Source organism: Aquarana catesbeiana, linkage group LG05 (assembly GCF_042186555.1).
Source record: "Aquarana catesbeiana isolate 2022-GZ linkage group LG05, ASM4218655v1, whole genome shotgun sequence".
NCBI lineage: Eukaryota > Metazoa > Chordata > Amphibia > Anura > Ranidae > Aquarana > Aquarana catesbeiana.
The window spans coordinates 23,075,217-23,102,858 of NC_133328.1; the positions used below are offsets into that span (position 1 = coordinate 23,075,217).

At 44.2% G+C, this 27,642-nt stretch overlaps 1 protein-coding gene across 1 annotated transcript in view; it reads left to right on the forward strand.

The window, feature by feature from the left end:
* Positions 1-27,642, forward strand: part of AGMO (alkylglycerol monooxygenase) — a 314,856-nt gene that overhangs the window by 23,905 nt on the left and 263,309 nt on the right. The window contains exon 3 of the mRNA XM_073629523.1: positions 21,322-21,473. Within this exon, the coding sequence (XP_073485624.1) occupies positions 21,322-21,473 (152 nt within the window). The remainder of the gene's footprint in view (positions 1-21,321; positions 21,474-27,642) is intronic.

Below are 27,642 nucleotides of genomic sequence, written 5' to 3' on the forward strand. Positions count from 1 at the left end.
AAACGAATGGCACGTTTGTTTTTAAAATTCAGGGACATGGGGTGCAAAGTGGGTGGGGTTGCAGGAACTATAACGCACAATATCTCCGCAACCAAAGCGGCACAAACGTTTATTTTTGCGTCACAAACCAGCACAAACGCGGCACAAATGAATGGCGCATTTGTTTTTAAAATTCAGGAACATGGGGTGCAAAATGGGAGGGGTTACAGCAACTATAACGCACAATATCTCCGCAACCAAAGCGTCACAAACGTTTATTTTTGCGGCACAAACCAGCACAAACGCGGCACAAACGAATGGCGTGTTTGTTTTTAAAATTCAGGAACATGGGGTGCAAAATGGGCGGGGTTACAGCAACTATAACGCACAATATCTCCGCAACCAAAGCGGCACAAACGTTTATTTTTGCGGCACAAACCAGCACAAACGCGGCACAAACGAATGGCACGTTTGTTTTTAAAATTCAGGAACATGGGGTGCAAAATGGGCGGGGTTACAGCAACTATAACGCACAATATCTCCGCAACCAAAGCGGCACAAACGTTTATTTTTGCGGCACAAACCAGCACAAACGCGGCACAAACGAATGGCGTGTTTGTTTTTAAAATTCAGGAACATGGGGTGCAAAATGGGCGGGGTTACAGCAACTATAACGCACAATATCTCCGCAACCAAAGCGGCACAAACGTTTATTTTTGCGGCACAAACCAGCACAAACGCGGCACAAACGAATGGCACGTTTATTTTTAAAATTCAGGAACATGGGGTGCAAAATGGGCGGGGTTACAGCAACTATAACGCACAATATCTCCGCAACCAAAGCGGCACAAACTTTTATTTTTGCGGCACAAACCAGCACAAACGCGGCACAAACGAATGGCGTGTTTGTTTTTAAAATTCAGGAACATGGGGTGCAAAATGGGCGGGGTTACAGCAACTATAACGCACAATATCTCCGCAACCAAAGCGGCACAAACGTTTATTTTTGCGGCACAAACCAGCACAAACGCGGCACAAACGAATGGCACGTTTGTTTTTAAAATTCAGGAACATGGGGTGCAAAATGGGCGGGGTTACAGCAACTATAACGCACAATATCTCCGCAACCAAAGCGGCACAAACGTTTATTTTTGCGGCACAAACCAGCACAAACGCGGCACAAACGAATGGCGTGTTTGTTTTTAAAATTCAGGAACATGGGGTGCAAAATGGGCGGGGTTACAGCAACTATAACGCACAATATCTCCGCAACCAAAGCGGCACAAACGTTTATTTTTGCGGCACAAACCAGCACAAACGCGGCACAAACGAATGGCACGTTTATTTTTAAAATTCAGGAACATGGGGTGCAAAATGGGCGGGGTTACAGCAACTATAACGCACAATATCTCCGCAACCAAAGCGGCACAAACTTTTATTTTTGCGGCACAAACCAGCACAAACGCGGCACAAACGAATGGCACGTTTGTTTTTAAAATTCAGGAACATGGGGTGCAAAATGGGCGGGGTTACAGCAACTATAACGCACAATATCTCCGCAACCAAAGCGGCACAAACGTTTATTTTTGCGGCACAAACCAGCACAAACGCGGCACAAACGAATGGTGCGTTTGTTTTTAAAATTCAGGAACATGGGGTGCAAAATGGGCGGGGTTACAGCAACTATAACGCACAATATCTCCGCAACCAAAGCAGCACAAACGTTTATTTTTGCGGCACAAACCAGCACAAACGCGGCACAAACGAATGGCGCGTTTGTTTTTAAAATTCAGGGACATGGGGTGCAAAGTGGGCGGGGCTTGCATTAAATTGAATGTTTAATATCTCAGAAACCGAACCGGCACAAACGCTCATTTTTGCGGCACAAATCAGCACAAACGCGGCACAAACAAATGGTATATTTTTATTCAGGTTTTACAAACATGGGGTGCCAACTTCACACAGCTGATTCAGCGTGCACCAATTTTAGTAAATCGCCCCCTATATGTAGGAGAACATTGTTATATACTGTACAGTAGTTGGTAAGGTTGAATAAAGACACCAGTCCATCCAGTTCAACCTCAGGGGTTGATTTACTAAAACCGGAGAGTGCAAAATCTGGTGCAGCTCTGCAGAGTAGCCAGTGGCAGGACAAGATCACCCAGTGCCCAGGGCAATGATGCCAAATTGCGCGCCCCCCCCCTTCATTTTGTGCAAGCTTATGAGGAGGGAGGGGGAGAGAGAGCACAGCCCGCACCTCCTCCTGGCTCTTTCCTCCTTTCCCTGCCACTTCCAGTGCTGGGCTGACAGAAATAGTGATGCTGCTGTCACTACCCCTGTCAGCCATATAGTAGAAGGAACTTGCGGCGCCCCCATCCCTACAATACATGCTGCCCCCAGGACGGCCGTCCCTTCTGCCCACCCCTTGTCCTGGTCCTTAGGGTAGCCACTCAGCTTCTAACTTCAGTGTTTTTTAACCTTAATGCATTCACGTGTGTGTGTATATATATATATATATATATTTATAGCAGTAGAGCAATGGACGGTGTCAGCAGTGTAAGGTATTTTTAATTATTATAACTTTTTTACTATTTTATTATTTTTTTAACAATAGTTTACCACTTTTTTTCACAATTTTTTAGAAGCCTCATTTGGGGGCTTTGGTAAAATAACAGGGGTCTAAACAGACCCCCGATGTCTCACTTTTGAAACAGAGAAAGGGACTCAGGACAAAGATTCCCCAGTCCCTTTCTCTGCAGCCAAGCAGCAGGGGAAATCTGCGCAGCACAGCGTGATTAGGGTGTGCCCTGTCACACCTGGCACACCCTGTGCGCACGCCTTTGCTATGCATTAAGGTGAAAAAAACACCTGGCAGTGACTGGCCCCCCCAGCCTCCCCGTTTCACTTACCCGAGCCCTGGAACTTCATCCGGGGGGGACGTGCTCTTCCTCTGCCCGGGGTTCTCGGCTCTTGATTGGATAGATTGATAGCAGCGCAGCCATTGGCTCCCGCTGCTGTCAATCAAATCCAATGACGCGGGCGCCAGGGGGGGCGGGGCCGAGTCATACATTCGGCGGCTATGGACGCTGAATGATGGACTCAGGAGCGCGCCTGCAAGGTAACCCCCTTGGGAGAGCACTTCTCCTAGGGGCTTATCTAATGTGGGGAGGAGCCGCGAGAGCCGCCGAGGGACCCCAGAAGACGATGATCGGGGCCACTCTGTGCAAAACGAGCTACACAGTGGAGGTAAGTATAACATGTTTGTTATTTATTTTTTGTTAAATAAACAAAGCTTTACAATCACTTTAAGCTTTGATTAAAAATCTTAGATACCGAATGATTTCTATGCAGAGTTGCACCAGATTTTGCACTCTCCAGTTTTGGTAAATCAACCCCTGAGTCTGTCTGTGTGTTTAGAAATTTCTATATCCCGTACGTTGTGTTCACGAATGCCCTGTTCGTATGTCACGCACTTATTGGATTTACACGCTTTTCCACATGTCACGCATAGGGCAGCCCATTCACTTCAATACCCTATATGCGTTTGTCAGCCAAAAGAAGCTCCTGCTCCTTTTTAGGCGACAAGCCTAGCGTGATTTTTTTAATGTGTTTTGCCGCAATTGTCGCACAGTAAGCACCTCCTTTGGGGGTACCATTAAGAATAATGGCACCGGAATGTGTTTCACGCATTTTACTGTGATTTGGAATCGCAGGTGATTCCGTCCACGTTTTCAAATCACCTAATGTGAATAGGACCTAAGAAACAGATCTAAACGTTTTTTTTTTTAACTTATCTACAATCGCCGTTGACACCCTCCTGATAGAAAAAAGGCAATAGCTGAGCAAAGGTCGCAGAGTCGCTTGTTTGTTTGTTTTTTTTTCTTAACCACTTCACCTCTTACACCTGTTCCTGTCCTATGGATCACAGCAATTTTTACATTTCTGCTATGAACTTGTTTATTCAGCGATAACTTTGTCATTACATAAGATAACAAGGTAATACATACTGTATATTGTTTTTTTTAAAGGGGAAGTCCAAAATGAGCTCGTTTGGCCAGGCTTCACCTCTGGGTCACAGGAGAGCAATTCGTTCTGCACTCCTGTGACCCGTTTCCAGCGGAGAGAGGTCTGAAGTCCGCTGTCTGCTGACATCACTGGAATCAGTCCAGGCACCGCGTCATCCCGACAATAAAGTCTGGATCTGCCAGGTGCCTGGACTGACACCCAGCTCAGCCTCTCAGCGAGCCGCCCCTCCACAGCTCAGCGCTCCAATGAGCGTGGAAGTGCAGAGAGGAGAGCTGCTGATTGACAGTCAGCAGCTCTCCGCTTGGGGATCTGTGGGAACCGATCCACTGGCGATGTTCGATCGCTCAGTTCTCAGTGCAGAGGCGCCGGGGGACCGATGCTGCATCCATCTAGGTAAGTGTAAATGGGTAAAAAATAAACAAACCCATACTTCTCTTTTAAGGACAAACAAGGCTTTTTTTTCCATAATTATTGTCTTGCAACAATTTATTTATTTATTTGCAGTCCTTTGACAATTAAATGTAACAACATTAAACAAAACACGCTTTTTCTTTCTTTCTTTCTTTCTTTCTTTCTTTCTTTCTTTCTTTCTTTCTTTCTTTCTTTCTTTCTTTCTTTCTTTCTTTCTTTCTTTTTTCTTCTTTATAACAGTGTTAGTTAAAAGTTAGTTAAAAGTTGCATTTTATTCTATAATTTGTCCTGCATTACACAGTTATTTACAAATAAAATAATAAAGTTTTTTTTTTTTTTATGTGAAACATGTAACTATATGTTAAATGTAAAAATAAAACAAACAAACAAAAGGTTTAAATAATAATAGTGAATACATTTAAAAAAAAAAAACCTGCAGCAAAAAAATAATTGTATGGATATGGAGAATAAAGAGTTAGGGCCGGTTCACACCATGGAAACGCAGCCTGGATGCGTTCTAGATGCTTTTCTGCATGCACGTTTTTGACATGTTTCTGATGCGTTCCAGTGTTTTGATCCGTTTTTAACCACTTCCACACCAGGCACTTCCCCCATTCCTGCCGATTAAAAAAAAAAACTGATGGGCACTGATAGAGAGCACTGATGGGTACTGATAGGTGGCACTGGATAGGCAGCACTGATGAGGAGCTACTGACAGGCATTACTGATGGAGCACTGATTGGCATTTTTTTGGGCACTGATTGGCACTGTTGTGGGCTCTGATCGGCATTGTTGTGGGCACTGACAGGCGTTTATTATGAGGATAGGCTGGCAGGTGTTGGGCACTGATTGGCAGCTGATGGGCACCTTTTGACGGGGGCTGTGCTGATAATCAATGTGCTGATTATCAGCACAGACCCCCCCTCTGACAGGGAGAGCCGCCGATTGGCTCTCCCTGTCAGCGTGAACCGAGGAAAGCCGTTTACCGTCACTTCCTGGTTCACGCGATGATCAGCTGTGATTGGTCACAGCTGATCACGTGGTAAGAAGCCTCTGTCGGAGGTGTCATATCACGATCAGAGTTGCGGTGTGTCAGACTGACACACAGCACCAGTGATCAACACGCTCTGCGCCCCCCGCGGGCAAGCGCCGGCTTTGTTATCCTGATCACATCATGTGACGTCCAGTCAGGATATCACAACCACTTTGCCGCCGTCATTCTGCTATATAGTAAGTGGCAAGTGGTTAATGCAGTCCAGTGCATGTTTTCCCCTCTTTTCTTAACCTTAAGTAAGGACATGTGCATTCCAGTGCATTTTTGGTGCGTTCCAGTTTGTGATGGGTTTTACAGTGTTCTGGTACAGTCCAGTGCAGAAAAAACGCAGCATGTTCTACATTTTTTTTCTGGAACTGGAACTCACTGGAACTGCAAGCACTGGTGTGAACTATGCCATTGAAAACCATATAACCTACTTTCCATGCAGTTTTGATGCAGAAAAAAATGCACTGGACTGCATGTGGTGTGAAATGGCCCTTAAATTGGTTGTAAGGGACAAGGTTTTTTAACCTACATGCATTCTATGTATTAAGATAAAAAAAGTCTGTGTGCAGCAGTCCCCCCAGCCCCCCCCCCCCCCATAATACTTACCTGAGCCCCCTCTCGATCCAGCAATGTCAACGAGAGCCTTGGGGTTCTGAGGACTCACACTCCTTATTGGCTTTTGGCAGCTACTGTCAATCACAGCCAGTGAGCCAATCAGGAGACGGAGGGGATGGGGCCAAGCCACGGCTTGGGAGTGCGCCTGCTTGGGTGCCCCCACAGCAAGCTGTGACACATAGAGCTGTGGCTTGGGAGTGCTCCTGTTTGGGTGCCCCCACAGCAAGCTGCTTGCTGTGGGGGCACCCAGCAGGAGGAAGGGGCCAGGAGCGCCAACAAAGGACCCGAGAAGAGGAGCATCAGGGCTGCTCTGTGCAAAACCACTGCACAGAGGAGGTAAGTGTAACGTGTTTGTTATTTTAGAAAAAAAAAAAAAACAAGACTTTAGTATCGCTTTAATGAGGGCTGGTTAGTGTAAACTAAGGGGTAATAAGGGGTTAAACTAAACTTTTTAATTTTTTTTTACTTGTGAGGTTGCTTTAACGCTTGGTTCACATCTATGTGTGTGTGGAGGCCGCATTTGCTTGGGCACGGCAGCACATTCATTTGAATAGGCTGCCATGCCTGCATTTCCCGCAGAAAAAGGTGCATTCCCTGCAGCTCCTGCACCCACAAATATGCGGCAGCCCCGTGCGTTTTCCACAGAAACCCAAGGAGTTGTACGTGGCTGGGAGGAGGTACTTACGTATCATGTGTTCCTTAGTGACCCAGAGGACTCAGAATCGAATGCCTCTGCAAACTTTCGCTGCGTGGCCTCCCTGATTCTGCAAAGCCTGCGAAAGGACCCTAGGATTCGTGGTATCAAGGAGAGGGATCATTACTGGCTGGCAACCCTTCTTGATCCACATTACAAGGGTAAGGTTGCAGAACTCATCCTGCCTTCACAGGGGGAGCAGAGGATAAAACATCTTTAGGAGGCCTTGAAGAAAGGTTTGTGTAACGCATTTCCAGACCCTGGGAGGTTACAATTTCCTGGTGCTGGACAACGTGTTGCTGAGGCTTTGTTCAGTCAGAGGCAGAGCGATGGAGAAGGTGGCCGGCTGACCGATGCCTTTAAACAATTTTTCAGTCCTCAGCGCCAAGGTCTGATCGGTTTAAGCAACCATTGCCAGTGTCTGCATTACATGGTGCAGGAATATCTAGGGGCAAGAGCAGACTTGGAGACTTTTCCAACGGAGCACCCACTGGGTTACTGGGTCTTGAGGATGGACCACTGGCCAGAACTGGCCTGTCCTGCATCCAGCATGCTTTCTGGTCGTACATTCAGTGCTGCTGGAGGGTTTGTAATGGATCAAAGAGTGCGCCTGTCCTTCGTTGATAGGCTCACATTCATAAAAAAGGAATCAGTCTTGGATCAGCATCTATCAAGCACCTGATGCTGATGTAACTGATTGTATTTGCTATGGATGTGGGATCCCTTGAAGATTGCCTATGCTGACTATCCTATTCCTCCTTAATCTTGATGATGCTAGCTTCCAACAATTTTTTTGGTTTAGGGCACCACCACCACCCAAGGCCCAATTTTTAATGTTTAACAGGGGCAGGTAATTACAATTTTTGATATAATATTTCACAGCAGGGCCCATCCCTGTGCCCACCAAGAGTAACTGTGAGGGCTTACAGTGTTCTGGTACCACCACCACCTAAGGCCCAATTTTCTGCAGGGTATACAGGGCAGGCTGTATAGTACATATACTGCTGTTCGGAGTATATAGTGCCTGGAGGGGACCCATGCCATATTTTAAAAAATGATTATCATCTATATTGCCGGCCCCGACAATACATGACAGCCGCGAGCCGTTTTGAATGACATTTTTTCTTTTAGAAATGTCATTTTGCTGTGGTATTGTTCTAAACACGGGAAAAATGTGCTACTTTACAGGAATACTAAGGACACCCCCAGGCACGATATTTAAAGGAATATTTCATTTGTCTTCAGCAAGCTGTTTGCAGGCTTTCTTGTGCATAACCTTTGGAAGAAGCTTCCTTCTAGGATGATAGCCATGCAGACCAATTAGATGCAGCGTGCGGCGTATGGTCTGAGCACTGACAGGCTGACCCCCCACCCCTTCAACCTCTGCAGCAATGCTGGCAGCACTCATATGTCTATTTCCCAAAGACAACCTCTGGATATGATGCTGTGCACGTGCACTCAACTTCTCAGTTTCAGGGTCTTGGCAATCTTCTTATAGCCTAGGCCATCTTTATGTAGAGCAACAATTCTTTTTTTCACGTTTGTGAGATACTGTATGCATAGAACATTCTTCCCAGTGATCACCAATGTAAGGAGCATTCTTCCCAGTGATCACCAAAGTAAGGGGCATTCTTCTCACTGGCTACCAATGTAAGGAGCACTCTTCCCATTGACCACCAATGTAAGGAGCACTCTTCCCACTGACCATCAATTGTAAGGAGCATTCTTTCCATGGACTACCAATGTAAGAAGCATTCTTCCCATGGACCACCAATGTAAGAAGTATTTTTCCCACTGACCATCAATTGTAAGGAGCATTCTTCCAGAACTAACCACACAATTAGGGAGCTTTCATCCCACTGATCACCAATGTAAGGACCATTCTCCCTACTGACCATCAATGTAAGGAACATTTTTCCCAATGGCCCATAATGTAATGAATATTCTTCTCACTGATCCCCAATGTAAAGTGCATTCTTCCCACTGATCACTAATGTAAGGTCCATTCTTCCCGCTGACCATCAATGCAAGGAACATTCTTCTCACTGACCACCAATGTAAGGAGCATTCTTCCCAATGGCCCCTATTGTAATGAACATTCTTCCCACTGATCACCAATGTAAGGAACATTCTTTCCACTAATCACCAATATAAGGTCCATTGTTCCCGCTGACCATCAATGCAAGGAGCATTTTTTTTTACTAACAGACAATTTTTTAGTTTTTGGACCCCTTGATAATGACCTATTGGATGAAATGGGGGGTGTTTCTGGTGCTGACGTCAAGCCGTTGCACAATCTCAGGTCGGCAGCAGCTTTACATGTGAGTGTACTATGCTTTTTATGTACTTGTATGCTTTTAATCGGATCCAAATAAAATACTACATTAGCAGAGGTCTCTCTTGGCTGGTGGTGAGCTTTGTTTGCCCTAGCCGGAGTACATCAGAAGGAGCCACTGAATGTGAGATGGCGCACGGACTCCCGAGAGATTTCTTTCACTTGTCACAGGCGCTAATGCTGCTGTAATGGCAGCTATACATTTTGGTGAGTGTTGAATTCACTGGGAGCTGGTGGCTGGTTCTTTTGAGCACTTTTTGAAGAATTCACACTTGTGTTATAGAGAGGGACTGCTGATATCACTTCCACGGTTTAGGATCATTGTGAAAATAATTCAGTGTGGGACTTTTAGTTTATTTAATATTTTTTACTGACTTTTTGGCACTATATTCTTTTTGCTGTCATATATCATTTGTGCATTATGGAGAAGGATCGCTGATTCCATGTAAGGAGCATTCTTCCCACTGACCACCAATGTAAGAAACATTCTTCTCACTGATCACCAATGTAAGGTGCATTCTTCCCACTGACTACCAATGTAAGAAACATTCTTCCCACTGATCACCAATGTAAGGTGCATTTTCCCCGGTGACCATCAATGCAAGGTGCATTTTCTTACTAACAGCAAATTATTTTGTTTTTGGACCCCTTAATATTGTCCTATTGGACGAAATGCATTGGGCGGAGGTTCTGGTCCATATGTATGTGTAATTCATTTACTTTGGGACTTTTGCATTATATTATTACTCTATATGAATTATTTGTATATTATTTAATTTTATCACTACACATCTGTATATAAATTCTTTTGTTTTGTAAAAGTAAAAAGTGATTCTGCGCTAATGGTAAAAAAAATCAGTACGAATGAGCTGGGGCAAAAAAATGCATAGGGTAAACACACATAACGAAAAACTTTCTCATTAGGATGCCGTGCTGACAAAGATAATTTACATAAATATGGAAAATTTATGTAACATTATTAAATGAAACAGAGCACCGAGCTCACATAGTGTAAAATCCTGGGTGGTACTTTATTAAAAACACGCCAAAAAGTCAAGGCAATGGGCGTCTCGCTGTCCAAAGAAAACTATGATTCCCACAATGCAATGCAGGACCACACATGCGTTGTGACGTTCCGCCTTGTGTACGTTTTGTCAAAAATGACGTCATCTTCATTGCATGAACTTTATATATTATTCATTTGTGTTACATGAATTTTCCATACTTATGTAATTCACTATCTTTATCATTTTATTTTTATTGACTTTGAATGTATATGTTAATTTATTTACCATTTATCTTACAGAAAAAAAATTATTTTGTTTTAGCAGGGGTTCCTCAAGACCTGAAAAGTTTGACAAAGACTGTATTATAGTGTATAATCTTTATATTTTAACAAGATAACTTATAAGGCCACTTGCCAACCTGCCCATAGTAAAAGTACGTCATTACATGGACGTTAAATAACGGGGTTATGGCAGCAGTTAGCTGCCACAACCCTGTTTTTTTTTTTTTTTAACTATGGCCAATTCTCTTTCAGATAAAAGTGGTCCCGCAGGTGTATTCACCGCAGGATCACTTTTAGAAGCAGCTGGAGGGGTGCCCCCCCCACCTTCCTCTGCTTCTCAGTCGGCTAACCTAACAGGTCGGTAAAGCCTGCGAGCGATCCAATGCCGCTGTTAGCTGGGCATGGAGAAAAGTAAGGCCAAGATGGCTGCCACTCATGTCTATGCCCTTGGAGGACTGGAGCGACATCACTTCCAGTTCTCGGGCCATAGTATTTTTTTTTTTTTTTTTTTAAAGCGAAAGTTTAAAAAAACTTTTTTTTCCTTTTGTTTTAAAAGGTAAATGAGAGATTTGGGGTCTTTTTGACCCCAGATCTCTCAATAAAGAGGACCATCCTTATTTCTATTACAAGAGATATTTACATTCCTTGTAATAGGAATAAAAGTGATAAAAAAAAATAAAAATAAAATGGGACAGTGTAAAAATGTAAAATAAAAAGTGAAATAAATAATAATAATAAAAAAAATTTAAAGCACCCCATCCCTCTGTGCTCGCGCACAGAAGCGAAAGCACGCGTAAGTTACGCAAGCATATGTAAACGGTGTTCAAACCACACATATGAGGTATCACCGTGAACGTTAGAGCGAGAGCAATAATTCTACCAGAAGAACCTCTCTGTAACTCTAAACAGGTATGCTGTAAAAAATGTTGAAAGCGTCACCTATGGAGGTTTTTAAGTACCGAAGTTTGGCGCCATTCCACGAGTGTGTGCAATTTTAAAGCATGACATGTCAGGTATCTATTTACTCAGTGTAACATCATCTTTCACATTATACAAAAAAATGGGGTAAATAATGTATTTTTTTTTATTATTCATTAAAGTGTATTTTTTATTTTTTTTTTTTACATAAAAATATATTTTTTTTTTACAAAAAATATTGCAACAATCGCCATTTTATTATCCAGGGTCTCTGCTAAAAAAATATATATGTTTGGGGTTTCTAATTAATTTTCCAGCAAAAAATGCTGATTTAAACTTTTAAGCAAAAAGTTCCAGAAAAGGCCCGGTCTTCAACTGGTTAATCTGAAATGAATAATATGGTTATCGGGGATGTTGTGCCTTAATAAACACCTTGTCCACCATATGTACTATGATAATATTCCCTGCTTTGTCCAAAAAAAAAATAAAAATTGTACTTTTAGATACACTTTAAATATCTTTTACTTTTTTCATGTTGCCAGTTTTTGTTGCTACATAATGGTATGCCGCCCTAAACACACATCAACAGATTAAAAGGGGGGCCAATGCTGCAGCGGTGCGGGCATGTTTTGCATCGATCGGTGTCAGCGCGTTCTGATCTCTGACACAGCCGTAAATTGAGCGTCTGTTTAAGGCCTGGCACCTGTGCAGGAAATAGGACATTCCGCTTACCAACACTTTGACTCTGCGTTCCAAATGGTCTCCCCTATTATCCCGAGGAAGAAAACACTCTGCGATTAAAACCATACTGTTAAACCGCTCTCTCTCATATGTGCAGCCAGATTTTCATCTGGTAACAAGAAGCTTTGTACTTTGCTCTCGCATTAGTGTTTTTATTTATTTTATTTTTTTTGTTTTTTTTAATGGCTTGCTGGATTTTTACCCAGGCTGAAAAAAGTAACAGGAATTGCAGGTTTCCAATCGAGGAGAAGTTACACTTTGTCCCTGAAAAATAATTCAGAGGGATATTAGAAACGGATTATATTAAAAGAACACAAAATCGAGGAAACAATATAAAACATAAAATGGAAACTTTGGGCAATTTTCAGTATATGATGGAGGCAGAGACATGGTTTCATAGTTAGGATGAAAAAAAAGACACAAGTTTAACTAATATAATGGAAAAAAAAAAAAAAATTTAAATAAATAAAAAAAAAATAGTTACATAGTTAGGATGAAAAAATACACAAGATCAACTAATATAAGGGGAAAACCCACAAAAAATAAAATAAATTTTATATATATATATATATATATATATATATATATATATATATATATATATATATATTTATGGGTGGAGCCCTATGTCCGATATGGACATAGATAACATTTGTAGTTAACATAAAACTTACCATCGGAAATAGACCTGGAAGTGTGGACTTACCATATGAAATGGACCTGAAAGTGTGCCTTGGTCTAATGGCCGGTATGCCAAAATAAGGGGGCATACCCTGGTTTTAAGAAATGATTATTCTGTAGAGAGAAATGAAATGAAATGAATGAATGAAATGAATGCCTTGAAATGGGGATGGGAGGGTGGGTATCGCGCACAGGAAACCGACAAGCACCACAGGTGAGCGGGCTGCTTAAATACCCCCCGGGCTCCTCCCATAAATTCAGGCCACCATACTGGCCTTCCTACTTATGGGTGGAGCCCTATGTCCGATATGGACATAGATAACATTTGTAGTTAACATAAAACTTACCATCGGAAATAGACCTGGAAGTGTAGACTTACCATATGAAATGGACCTGAAAGTGTGCCTTGGTCTAATGGCCGGTATGCCAAAATAAGGGGGCAAAAACATTCAGGTAGGGGTATAATATTTTATTGGTTTTCAGGTATTCATTGAGCCAATTTGGAGAATGCCTGTGCCATCTCTACTTGAGGATTGGGTATATACCGGGCGAAGCAGGCTGATTTGCCTCTGCCTAGTCTTTTGATGATGTGGTCTGGAACCCCATGGCGGGATGCTGCGGAGGCTGCTCCGATGCGGAAGGAGTGTCCGGAGTACTGACTGGGGTTAAGGTGAAGATTGCGGAGAAGTATCCTTATGTGTTTTACAAACTGACAGGCGTTTAAGGGTTTAACTGGGAATGGTAGAAGAGGACTGGTGTCCGATTGTTCAGGCAGGAGTGAGAGGAGACGATTAAGTACGGTGACTGGACACCAGCTGTTATTGGTTCTGTAGAGGTGAATGTCCACTCCAGAGCCTGTTTGCTGAGTTTTAGAAACCTCGAAGTGAAGGATGAAATGGTCTTGGTGGCGAAGCAAGTGCCGTCTGCATAATACTTGGTCTGTGGGGTTGTTATAGGTGAATTCGCCAGGTCGCAAGAACCTGTAGTAAGCCAAATATATGGCTGCTTGTAGGACCGTGCTGGGCAGCAGACCGAATGGCGAAGTAGCCAGAATAGTCGACATATCCCTGAAGATGGGCCCCGTAATGGGTAAGCGCTTGGTGCTGATCACTGGTTGTTGTTTCTGAATGCCCCTTAGGATGGCTCGTATAGCGTGTGATGAGAACAGTGAAGATTATGTGGGGTCTTCCAGGGTCACGAAATGTTGTATGCCGGCTAGGTATAGCCGAATGGTATTGTAAGATAAGGCCAGCTGAGTGTGGCAGTATGAAATGAAGGCCAGTACCTGTTTGACATCTGTTGGTCCTTTACAGCAGGATGTGAGAAATTTATTGAACGCCTTCCAAGTTGTCTGGTAGGCTTTGAGTGTGTTATGAGAGAGTGAGTGATTGATGAGCTGCGTTGCTCCTTGTAAATGTTGAACTAGTCCAGGGTCAGTTGTGACCAGACAGGAATAGGGGCCGACACTAGATCGGCTCCGGGAACCTGTTTGGAAAAAGAGGTGTAGTTAAAACGTGACAGTGCGTCAGCGGCTAAATTGTATCTACCTGGAATAAATGCACAGTGTATGTTAAACTGATGCTGTAAGGACAGTTGTACCAATCTGTGCAGGAAGGACATGACTGCTAGGGACTTGGACCTGCCTTTGTTGATGATGTCTGCCGTGGCCTGATTGACCCCAGAGTTGTGCAGCTGCCACTATGGGATAGAGTTCGAAGAGGGAAGATGTTTGAATAAAGCCGGGTATCAACAGTATCTGTTGAGGCCAGGGTCCTGAAAACCAATGATGGCCAAAAATTGCCGCGAAACCTGTGGTGGCTGCAGCGTCTGTCACCACCTGGGGTGACAGGGCCGAAACCATGGGTTTAATAGGGATATACCATTCCAGGCGGACCGGAATTCGTCCCACATAGATAGGTCCGCTATTGCTGCGGAGTCTAGATTTAAGATCTGATCGGGGTCTTGTGTTTCTGGCAGGAATCTCAGCAGGCGTGACACGAAGGTGCGGCCTTGTGGAATAATTCGCCTGGCGAAATTCAGCATTCCCAGGAGAGATTGCAACTGCTTCTTGGTACACCCCTTGGTGTGGGTAAATTTGTGAAGGACCGCCCTAATGCGGGTTCGTTTGTCGAGGGGGAGACTGGCTTGCATAGCGCAGGTGTCTAAGTTGACCCCGAGAAAGGTGACGTTGTGTGCTGGGCCTTCTACTTTGTGCTCGGCGATGGGAACATTGAGTTTTCCGAATATCGCTCTGAGTTTGTCGAGGTCTCCTGGGGGCTTGCTGGGAGGTTCTATTAGTAGGAAGTCGTCCAGGTAATGGATGACTTCTTGGCACTGAGCCTTGTGTAACCGTATCCAAGCAAGGGACTGAGCGAATGTGTCGAAGAGCCAAGGGCTACTCTTTGAACCGAACGTCAGTTTTGTGGCAAAATAATATGCCTCCTTCCACTTGATGCCATGCCAGCACCAAAGGGATGGGTGGATAGGCCGGAGCTTAAAGGCATCCGAGATGTCGGCTTTGGAAAGCCAGGCACCTGTACCTGCTTTGATGACTGCTTGTATCGCCATGTCTACGGAGGAATATTTTAGGAAGAATTCTTCGGAGGGAATCAGGGAATTGAGACTGGGGATGTGGGAAGAATGAGGTGCAGACAGGTCGTACACCAAACGTAATTTATTTGTGAATTTTGCCCTTGACAAGCCCAATAGGGCTGACTCTCCAAGTGCTGAAAGGGGGCTGAGTGAAAGGGCCTATAACGTACTCTCGGTCTACTTCTGCTTGTAAGAGCCGATCTATGGCTTGTTCGTCGATGGCTGCTGAATGAAGATTCCCACATTCGTACGTACTGTGAGGTAGTGAAATGAGGCCGGTGTGAAAGCCTACTGTAAAGCCCTGAATAAGGTAGGTGACCAGAGAGGGGGTGGGATGTGAGGTGAGGTAGAGTCTTAGCCATAAGACATTGATCCGGCTTAGTCATGCCCTCTTCTGTTGTTTTGACTTCGCACAAGTTCCTTGGGTGCGCTCTTTGGCATAAGGTGCAGATGTGGAGTAGGCGGCACTGACTGCAGTTGCGGGACCCATAATTGTAATTATTGCAGATGGCTGCCCCTCCCACGGTTCGGACTGGGCTTCCGAATTTGTCCACCTGAGGCGTTTGTTCAGGGGCCGACTGACCCTGAAGTGCACCGGAGGTAGAGGGAAATTCGAAAGGACGTTTGATAGTCGCATTGGCGCACCAGGTGGCAGTGTGGGTGGAGGACTGGCAAATCGCACATAGGGGTGAGCGTAAGCCGGCAAAATGGTGGCACAAGAGCTCTGTGTCCATGAGACTCCAATTTGTTGTTGTTTGGAACTGTGTGAGTCTGGCTGCAGCCTTTGCGGAAAAGGAACGGTGGTAGTCGTAAAAGGAAAATCCTCCATACTTGTAGCCCAAGTCTACTACCGTATGGAGGTACAAATCCAGCTCTTCCCTTCTGCTGGGGGCGGCTGAGCATAGGACGTCTCTCAGCATACCAAAGGCCAGGGTAAATTCTGAGACAGATAACTTGCGGTTCAGTCTGGGGTCTTTGGTTTTAAGGACCACCGATATGTACCCCCATGAGTAGGCCTTATTTTCTGCCAGATCGTGCACAGAAATAAGGAGAGAGGCCAGGTTGACATCCCTGCCGTCCAAAATGTCCTTCCTGATGCTGGTTGGAACCAGATGGGAGGGGTAGACAATGGAGCTCCAGCCTGTGGTACCTGTAGAAAGGGGTGTTGAGGTTTGGGTCGGGGATAGCCGCGGTCGGTCGAGCCTCCAGGAGTGCCACCCTGGTTTGTACGTCTGAGACCGAGGTAGACAGGGATGACACCATCGTGTGAAGTTGTGCGATGGCTGAAGATATTGACTGAAGGGATGCCTGTTGGGTACTGGGTCCTGCTGTTGGTGGGGGAAAAAGGAACTTGAACAGCTCGCCTTTCCTCGCTGCAGCGGGGAAGGGCAAACCTCTGCGTCTTAGCTCCGCCGTCAGTTTGGGGATAGTCCATCCCCTGAGGGACTGCACGCTGCCGCTCTCTGAGACCGGGGAAGGTGACAGAGGGGCCGTGAAGTCTTCGCTGCCGGCCTGTGACATGGTTGATCTGATGAGACTATCCTGTCTTTGAGCTCGTATTTTTTGGTTGACTGTAACCTGGGGGGATATCGTCCAACCTAGTGCAGGGTGGACCTACTGACTTTGACTGACCTAGAGGAAAATGAAAGGTGATAACTCGTGAAGGGTTTGCTGACTTCCTTGAAGCAATGACTTGTATGGTGCTTGCAACCTTGTGACAATGAAATGATTTTGAAATGTTTGCCTTGATAATGAAATGAGTGAACTCCATGACAGAGGTCCGGCTCGGTCGTGTCGTGATTGAGCCGACCGTGAACCGGGCTCTGGAGCATGTACTGAAATGAGGCAATAGAAAACATTGGTGCACACCGGGACGAATCGGTGCATGATTGATGCATCTGGATTTGAATCGGAGCGCAGTATGAACGAAATGAGAGAAATGTATTTACCTTGACCGAGGCTCGCATTGGTTGTGCCGCATTCTGCGACTGGCAACTAACCGAGCTCTGGTATAGGTATTGATACGGCCGAATCAACTGCGGCATTCCGTGACGAATCGGTGCATGTCGGATGCGACTGTTTCGAAACAGTGATGCGCTGTGGGAGTGAAATGGTAGCAATTCCCATGACAGAGATGCGGATCAGTCGCCCGATATCTGCGACTAGCTGTGATCCGGACTCTGGAGCATGTTTCAGAAATGAGGCCGAGCCCTGGGGCACGCCGTAACGAATCGGTGCATGGAGGATGCGACTGGATTCGAAGCGGAGCGCGGTAAGTGCAGGTGTAACATATCGTTTGCCATGATGGAGGCGCGAATCGGTCGTGCTGTTGTAGCGACTGACTACGACTCGGACTCCGGAGCATGTACTGAAATGTGGCCAATCCTGGGGCACGCCGAGATGAATCGGTGCATTTCCATGCGACTGAATTCATGTCGGAACGTGATACGTGGTAATGAAATGATAACCATGACAGAGGTACGAATGACTGATAATAACGTGACTCTGGAGCATGTACTGAAATGAGGCCGTGACTACTGGGGCACACCGGAGCGAATCGGTGCATCTTTTAGGTGCGACTGGATTCGAATCGGAGCGCGGTAGGTGACTGAAATGAGAAATGATTGAAATGATTTGAAATGTTAGAAATGAGTTTAGAAATGTTTCAGAAATGAGAAATGATTGGTATCGAACTGACTTGATCCGATAGATTAGAGAATTGCGACTCGCTGTGGCTGTCTACAGACGTATATGAAATCACTGACATGCTAGAAATGAAGCGACGTCTGCGTCGCGGTGGTTTTCTCGAGTAAGGCGAATGGTAACATAACGATAGTACGAGTGAAACGAAAATTTGAAATCACGGTTTAGTGACATGATATGAAAACGAAAAAACAAAGTCCGACGGGACCCTACCTGCGACAGCCAAGCCAGACGCGTGGTACGAACTACAAACGGAAAACACGGACTTCGAAAGTTTCGACCACGGAAATAATGAATACGGGAACTTGCGAGGCAAGAACTTGCGGACGATGGTATTTCGAATAGTCGGCCTAGTGACGTATCCTATCGCGCACAGGAAACCGACAAGCACCACAGGTGAGTGGGCTGCTTAAATACCCCCCGGGCTCCTCCCATAAATTCAGGCCACCATACTGGCCTTCCTACATATATATATATATATATATATATATATATATATATATATATATATATATATATGTGTGTGTTTTGTGTTTTTTTTTCCACAAAGCAAGGTCCATAAAGACATGGATGAGCGAGTTTGGGGTGGAGGAACTTGACTGGCCTGCACAGAGTCCTGACCTCAACCTGATAGAACACATTTGGGATGAATTCAGGCAGAGACTGTGAGCCAGGCCTTCTGGTCAACATCACTGCCTGACCACATAAATGCGCTTCAGGAAGAATGGTCAAACATTCCCATAGACACACTCCTAAACCTTGTGGACAGCCTTCCCAGAAGAGCTGAAGCTGTTATAGCTGCAAAGGGTGGGCCAACTCAATACTGAACCCTACGCACTAAGACTGGGATGCCATTAAAGTTTGTGTGCGTGTAAGGGCAGGCGTCCCAATACTTTTGGTAATATAGTGTGTGTATACTGCATACAGTATCTCACAAAAGTGAGTACACCCCTCACGTTTTTGTAAATATTTTATTATATCTTTTCATGTGACAACACTGAAGAAATGACACTTTGCTACAATGTAAAGTAGTGAGTGTACAGCTTGTATAACAGTGTAAATTTGCTGTCCCCTCAAAATAACTCAACACACTGCCATTAATGTCTAAACCGCTGGCAACAAAAGTGAGTACACCCCTAAGTGAAAATGTCCAAATTGGGCCCAATTAGCCATTTTCCCTCCCCCGGTGTCATGTGACTCGTTAGTGTTACAAGGTCTCAGGTGTGAATTGGGAGCAGGTGTGTTAAATTTGGGCCACAGTTTGGAGACCACTGCTCTATGTGAAAGGTTCACCAGAAGGAGGAACCCCGGTTTCCAGAGGTCAGAAATCTCTTTTGTGTGGTACAATCCTCATACTAGAATATAGGAGCTCTAACCACTGCGCTCTACAGAAATGATGACACACAAAGGATTATGTGAATATCCTCCCATAAAATGTTTAAAAAATATCCAATGGTACAGGTCGTATGAATACATTTATTAAAATAGATTGGAATCGATAAACAAATGCATAAATAAGCTCAAAAAAGTTGAGCATGGAAATGTGCTCACATATGGAATGCAAATAATTGCGCCAAACCATAAGCGCGTCCTCAAACTGTATACCATAATGATGTCCGTGTTAAAAACTCTGCTTACGCGTTTCATTACAAGAGGACGTCTTTAAGGGCAAAGGAGGTCTAATGTCCTGCCACTAAGGCTGAATACCAGGCCAGTGTGATAGCAGCCTCTTGCTGTTCCCCAACATTCCTTTTGGTCCATTACCATAATGGACTGTATTACTGGCCAACAGGAGTGTTCAGGAGGCAGGAAACCTTTTTTGGGTAACCCTTCAATAAACTCTTGTAACAACTGATTAGCCCTGTTTAAACCTCAATCTTTACCTGTTCTCCCCACTTAAAAAATAAATAAATAACTTAGATACACTATATTACCCAAAGTATTGGGACACCTGCCTTTACACACACATGAATTTAATGACATCCCAGTCTTAGTCCGTAGGGTTCAATATTGAGTTGGCCCACCCTTTCAACTATAACAGCTTCACCTCTTCTGGGAAGGCTGTCCACAAGGTTTAGGAGTGTGTCTATGGGAATGTTTGACCATTCTTCCAGAAGCGCATGTGTGAGGTCAGGCACTGATGTGGACGAGAAGGCCTGGCTTACAGTCTCTGCTCCAATTCATCCCAAATGTGTTCTATCGGGTTGAGGTCAGGACTCTGTGCAGGCCAGTCAAGTTCCTTCACCCCAAACTCGCTCATCCATGTCATTCTGGACCGTGCTTTGTGCACTGGTGCTCTGGACCTGTGAGTAGCCACTGCAGTGTCACACATTTCACAGAGTCTGCCTTCTGAACTACAGAGGTGCTGAGTGGAGGGGTTTTAGGAGGGGGAGTCAGTACAGGATTCACTGCTTCAAGGCAGCAAGGTACCATGTGACATGTAGTCCTTAGAAGAGGAGAAGCTGTAAAGCATGCAAGGAATCCAGGAAGTTGTGGAAAGAGGCGACCAGCAAAATTCACAATATGAAAGGTGTTTTTTCAAGCTTTGTAACGAGCCCCTGCTCGCTCGATTCCACTCTCCCGACACTCCTCTTTGGCTATTGAATCAGATTGCAACGTCTGATGGTTTGGTCATCTGATGCTCCGGGATTCGAACTACAGCTATGTGCCGTTCTAATCCAGTTGTGATAGCTCAGAACAAACACCAGGCAGGCTGTATGTAAGTTCAAACAGGAATCTCACTTTTATTGGATGCACACAACACACTTTTATACCCAGCAGTTTGAACACCCCGCCTCCAACAACCACTTTCCTATTGGTCAATTGTAGAGTACCCTCTAGTCCTCAATTAGGTCCTCTTGGCCATGCAAATGAGGACTTGAAACAGAGTCAGCAGGGATTGGTCCGATAGCTTGAATAGGAGGACTGATATGTGTAATGACACAGAGAAGCCCCAGGGGGGTAATTAAAGTACATAAACAAACGGTCAAACATAGAACAATACATTCCTTCCAGACCACAGAGCCGTCTGGAGGGGGTTAACCTTAAGACACGGCGGAAGACCCACCACTGTGTAATAGAATCGAAGGAGAAATAATTCAGTATTCCAAGGTTCATGACAATCCAGTATTCCAAGGTTCATGACAATCCAGTATTCCAAGGTTCATGACAAGCTTATATTGGATTGTCAAATAATAACTATTGTTTGTATTATTATTGCAATAGTGATGTTATAAAATGAAAGAGTGTGCTGTGACCCTGGAACTCCTTTAATAACACTTTCCTCTCTTCTGCAGTGTTGCATTCAGAGGCGTGGAGGTGACCACTTACATCTACGTATGGAACAACTACAGACTGGTGGAGCTTCCATGGGACTCTCCTTGGACGTGGTGGTTGACGTTCCTGGGTGTAGACTTTGCTTACTATTGGTTCCATCGGATGGCACACGGTAGGGGATTTTAGAGGATGTACCTCGCTCATCCCATGCAATTGCATTAGAAGAACCGTTTAAAGGCCAGTGCTCATAAAAAGTAAATTCCAGTTTTTCAGTAGATGATGAAGAGTTAACCACCCTCTTAGTTTCTTCTATGTCTCAGGGACTTTATTGGTGAGATCTCTGTGCTGAGTTCCCGGGTCTGCGCACCTGCTGTGTTCATTATGAAGGGCTCTCGCCATTCTTGCTGGATTTCAATTTGTTTTAGATTACAGAGAATATAACAAGGAGAGCTGGGACACAGACAGGTGGATGGGAAGACACAAAATCCTCAGGTGGGCATAAGTCGAGAATTATAGCCAAGAAATCTTGCGGTTTGAGTTTCTAAGACATATAAGAAGCCGAGGGGCAGACTCAGCTCACCAGGCTCAACCTATAGCTAAGATAGATTTTGGGTGGATCAACAAGAATTCCATATTTCAGGCCTATTCAATAATAAAATGGATAATCCTCTGACATTTAAGAAAGTGCTGGAGTTTTGTCATATTGCCCGTCATTTGGGCAAAGTGTGTGTGTGTGTGTGTGGGGGGGATGGGTTTGGGTGCGTGAGAACTGCTATGGGTACATGTAGAACCTCTAAATTCCTACACTTTATGGCTTCATTTTTATGGGCATCCTTAATTGTACACCAGTGTGAGGGGCGTGTTTGCCCACATTGGATGCACAGGTGTTCTGCATGCAGGCAGTCCCATTCATGTCTGTTGGAACGCAGCCTTGGCACGGACACAGCCGGTGCTCCCAGTCTTACATTCATGTGGGCTCACTGCTTTTTGGGTGTGTGTCCCCAAAGCACACATGCACAGATGTTAAATTGGGAGCAGGGGCTGTGTCTGTGCAACTGATACTTCCCAATAGTCATGGACTGGACTGCCTGCACAAGGGCCCCAAAGAAACAAATTAAACAACAGATATGAAGTGCAGGTTCTTAGTGGCTATTGGTTTACATAAAAGGAACTTGGCATTAGATTTCTGTTTAGTATCTCTAATAGTTTGAAGATATTTGTTTCACTGTATCCATATACTGTATATACAGTTGTGCTCATAAGTTTGCATACCCTGGCAGAATTTATGATTTCTTGGCCATTTTTCAGAGAATATGAATGATAACACAAAAACTTTTCTTTCATGGTTAGTGTTTGGCTGAAGCCATTTATTATCAATCAACCGTGTTTACTCTTTTTAAATCATAATCGTAACAGAAACTACCCAAATGACCCTGATCAAAAGTTTACATACCCTGGTGATTTTGGCCTAACATGCACACAAGTTGACACAAAGAGGTTTGAATGGTTATTAAAGGTAACCATCCTCACCTGTGATCTGTTTGCTTGTAATTAGTGTGTGTGTATAAAAGGTCAATGAGTTTCTGGGCTCCTGGCAGACCCTTGCATCTTTCATCCAGTGCACTGATGTTTCTGGATTCTGAGTCATGGGGAAAGCAAAAGAATTGTCAAAGGATCTGCGGGAAAAGGTAGTTGAACTGTATAAAACAGGAAAGGGATATAAAAAGATATCCAAGAAATTGAGAATGCCAATCAGCAGTGTTCAAACTCTAATCAAGAAGTGGAAAATGAGGGGTTCTGTTGAAACCAAACCACGGTCAGGTAGACCAACTAAAATTTCAGCCACAACTGCCAGGAAAATTGTTCCGGATGCAAAGAAAAATCCACAAATATCTTCAGGTGAAATACAGGACTCTCTGAAAACATGTGGTGTGGCCGTTTCAAGATGCACAATAAGGAGGCACTTGAAGAAAGATGGGCTGCATGGTCGAGTCACCAGAAGAAAGCCATTACTACGCAAATGCCACAAAGTATCCCGCTTACAATAAGCCAAACAGCACAGAGACAAGCCTCAAACCTTCCGGCACAAAGTCATTTGCAGTGATAAGACCAAAATTGAGCTTTTTGGCCACAACCATAAACGCTACATTTGGAGAGGAGTCAACAAGGCCTATAATGAAAGGTACACCATTCCTACTGTGAAACACGGAGGTGGATTGCTGATATTTTGGGGATGTGTGAGCTACAAAGGCACAGGAAATTTGGTCAAAATTGTTGGCAAGATGAATGTAGTATGTTATCAAAAAATACTGGAGGAACATTTGCATTCATCAGCCAGGAAGCTGCACATGGGACGTACTTGGACATTCCAACATGACAATGATCCAAAACACAAGGCCAAGTCGACCTGTCATTGGCTACAGCAGAATAAAGTGAAGGTTCTGGAGTGGCCATCTCAGTCTCCTGACCTCAATATCATTGAGCCACTCTGGGGAGATCTCAAACGTGCCGTTCATACAAGACAGCCCAAGAATTTACAGCAACTGGAGACGTTTTGCCAAGAGGAATGGGCAGCTTTACCATCTAAGAAGATAAAGAGCCTCATCCACAAATACCACAAAAGACTTCAAGCTGTCATTGATGTTAAAGGGGGCAATACACAGTAGGGTTACCACCTGCCCGGGATTCACCTGGATAGTTTGGGTTTGGAATCATGTGTCCGGGTTTCAAACTGCCTGAAACCCAAACACATTATTCTGACTGCTCTATGGCTTCCCAGCTGGGTTGCTGCCTGCATTTGTCTAAGCCGGGATTGTCTGTTATACTCTCTTTCACACTGCACAAAGCCAGTGCTAACAATTCCCCCCCCCCACACACACACACGGGAGAGGAGAGAGGGCGCAATCTGCTCCTCTTCCTCCCGCTCCTACCCCTCTGTGTCTGCCCACACTCCAATCCCCAGGGCTGTGCCTCAGAAAAGGAAAGTGGGGGCCAGAAATATGAAGTCCGGCAGCCTCACATACATCTGAATGAGAGGTGCTGACTGCCAAGGGGTGAGTGAGCTCACCATCCATCCCCGTCTGTGACTGTCTCCCCCCTTCTCTCTACTGCCTCTGAGTGAGCACACTAAGGTAAATCAGGGTTCTCAGAGCACCCCTTACATCAGAGTTCCCCTTTACACCAGAAGCCACAGTGTGTCCCCTTACATCAGAGTCCTCTCCGTACATCAGAGTTCTCAGTGTTTCCCCTTAAATCAGTGATCCCAGAGGATCCCTTATGTCAGAGTCCCCAGAGTTCTCCCTTACATCAGAGTCTGCAGAGTCCCCCCTTACAGTGTCAGATAACTCTGCAAGTGGATTCAGATGTAAAAGGGGAACTCTGTGGATTCAGATGTAAAAGGGGGACTCTTGTGATTAACTTCATATCATTAGAAATGTTACTTAATTGCAAAATATATGTATAGTTTATACTATAACAAAAAAAAAAAAAAAAATTTCTGTGAGGTGCTAAAGTGTTCGAGTTTGACTTGAAGAAAAGGTGGCAACCCTAATACACGGTATTAAGAACTGGGGTATGTAAACTTTTGATCAGGGTCATTTGGGTAGTTTCTGTTGTCATTATGTCTTTAACCACTAAGCCACCGCCCACCGTCATATGACGGCGGGACGAGGCTTCTCTTGTTCTGGGCGGACGTCATATGACGTGATCGCCCTCCCGAGCCACTAGGGGGCACGCGCGTGCCCCCGGCCGCGATGTCCGCCGGGCACCCGCGATTGCCGGGTAACAGAGCAGGACCGTGGATCTGTGCATGTAAACACAGATCCACGTCCTGTCAGAGAGGAGAGGAGACCGATGGTGTGTCCCTTGTACATAGGGACACCGATCGGTCACCTCCCCCAGTCAGTCCCCTCCCCCCACAGTTAGAATCACCTCCTTAGGTCATACATTAACCCCTCGATCGCCCCCTAGTGTTTAACCCCTTCCCTGCCAGTCACATTTACACAGTAATCAATGCAATTTTATAGCATTGATCGCTGTATAAATGTGAATGGTCCCAAAAATGTGTCAAAAGTGTCCGATATGTCTGCCGCAATCACAATAAAAATCGCAGATCGCCGCCATTACTAGTAATAAATAAATAAATAAATAAAAATGCTATAAATGTATCCCCTATTTTGTAGACGCTATAACTTTTGCGCAAACCAATCAATATATGCTTATCGCGATTTTTTTTTTACCAAAAATATGTAGAAGAATACGTATCGGCCTAAACTGAGGAAAAAATTTGTTAAAAAAAAATGGATATTTATTATAGCAAAAAGTAAAAAATATTGTGTTTTTTCAAAATTGTCCCTCTTCTTTTGTTTATAGCGCAATAAATAAAAACCGCAGAGGTGATCAAATACCACCAAAAGAAAGCTCTATTTGTGGGGAAAAAATGATAAAAATTTCATTAGGGTGCAGTGTAACATGACCGCGCAATTGTCATTCAAAGTGCGACAGCGCTGAAAACTGAAAAATGGCTTGGGCAGGAAGGGGGTGAAAGTGCCCGGTATTGAGGTGGTTAAAAAGAGTAAACACACTTGATTGGTAATAAATGGCTTCAGCCAAACACTAACCATGAGTGAAAGAAAAGTTTTTGTGTTATCATTCATATTCTCTGAAAAATGGGCAAGAAATCATACATTTTGCCAGGGTATGTAAACTTATGAGCACAACTGTATGTATGTATATCTATATATATATCTATATATATATCTATATACTGTGTATATATATATATATATATATATATATATTTATATATATATATATATATATATATATATATATATATATATATATATATATATATGTCTATATATATATATACATATAGACATATGTCTATATATATATATATAGACATATATATATATATATATATATATATATATATATATATATATATATATATATATATATATATAACTGACAACGTCTGTGTGCACAGGCACATTACAATAAATGGGCTGTATTTTAGCTCAGTGAAAAAAAGAAGCTGTACTGAGCTTATTCAAGCTGCAGTGTGCAAGAGGCCTTATTGTTGCTTTTATTATTATTATATTAATGTTATAACCATTATCACCATTATTATGGTTATTATTATATTATCATTATTATGGGCGGAGTACCCCTTCAGTGGACAGATACGTCAGCCCCTCGGGAATGGGTTCCCCCCGGTCATAAACAAGCTGGGTGACCTTTGCCGGTGGCCGTGTCGGAGACTTGTGTCCTCCCTGCTGATTCCCCCCCCCGGATAGAACCTCCAATCCAAACATTACTTCCTAATTGCCACATTGTTGTCTCCTCTCTCGGATCGGATCGCGTTCCGTCACATCCACTCCATCCAGCATGTGGAAAACAGCGCTGCTCACATTTCCCCTCAAACCTTGTCAATACAATCCATTTTCTTCTTTTTTTCCATCCCAGATAATGACAGTACCGTATGTCCTCCTCATCAGATGGCTTCACCTCCGACTGACACAGGGCCGGGGCAATCATAAATGACCTGTGATAAAGGCCGCCGTCTCCTCTTCCCTCCACCATTGCTGGGAGCTTTACCAATCTTTATTATCTAATTTATTTTTCTTATTTGCATTGCATGTCTTCTCCTAGAGAGGAACTTAGTTTAGCACTGTTTGCATCTAAATTGGCTGTAAAATAACTCTGCCCCCCCCCCCCCCCCCAAAAAAAAACAAAAAAAAGCTAAACTTCTAGGCAGGGACTTGGGACTTGAACAAGCTGAGTTGCTTTTTATTGATGTATTATTTGCCTGACTGTCCCTCCAGTTCTGAGATGTACACAGCTCTGCCACACAGCACAGCCAGAGGGCACAACACCATTTTTCTCTGTTACAGTTATAGTAAACCCTCACTGCTGAGTATGCAGCTTCCTGATCTTTTAATCTTTGCCTACATTTCAGCTTAAGCTAGTGCCATGACCGCTTTTCAGGGTGGCTCCTTTCTCCTTCAGCATCACCCTCGCATGATGTGTATCCCTACACTGTGTGCGTCAATAGAAACACACAACCCCATAGCCTAGGATGGCAAGGCACTCACGTGCTCCTCCTTCCTCCTCCCTTCTACCTTCTATTTTTTTGGCCCTTCACTGCCCAACCCTCAAATTTACCTTCAATCTCCAAGCTAACTTCTTCCCATAAATTATTTTTATTCACTTGGAACTTGCTTTTGAACTTGCTAGAAGATTAGACTATTCCAGCAAAGGTCAGTTCCCTAGCACAGCCTCCTCTCTCTTTGCACATCACAGCCCTCAGCGTGTCCAATTACTGCCTGTGCTGG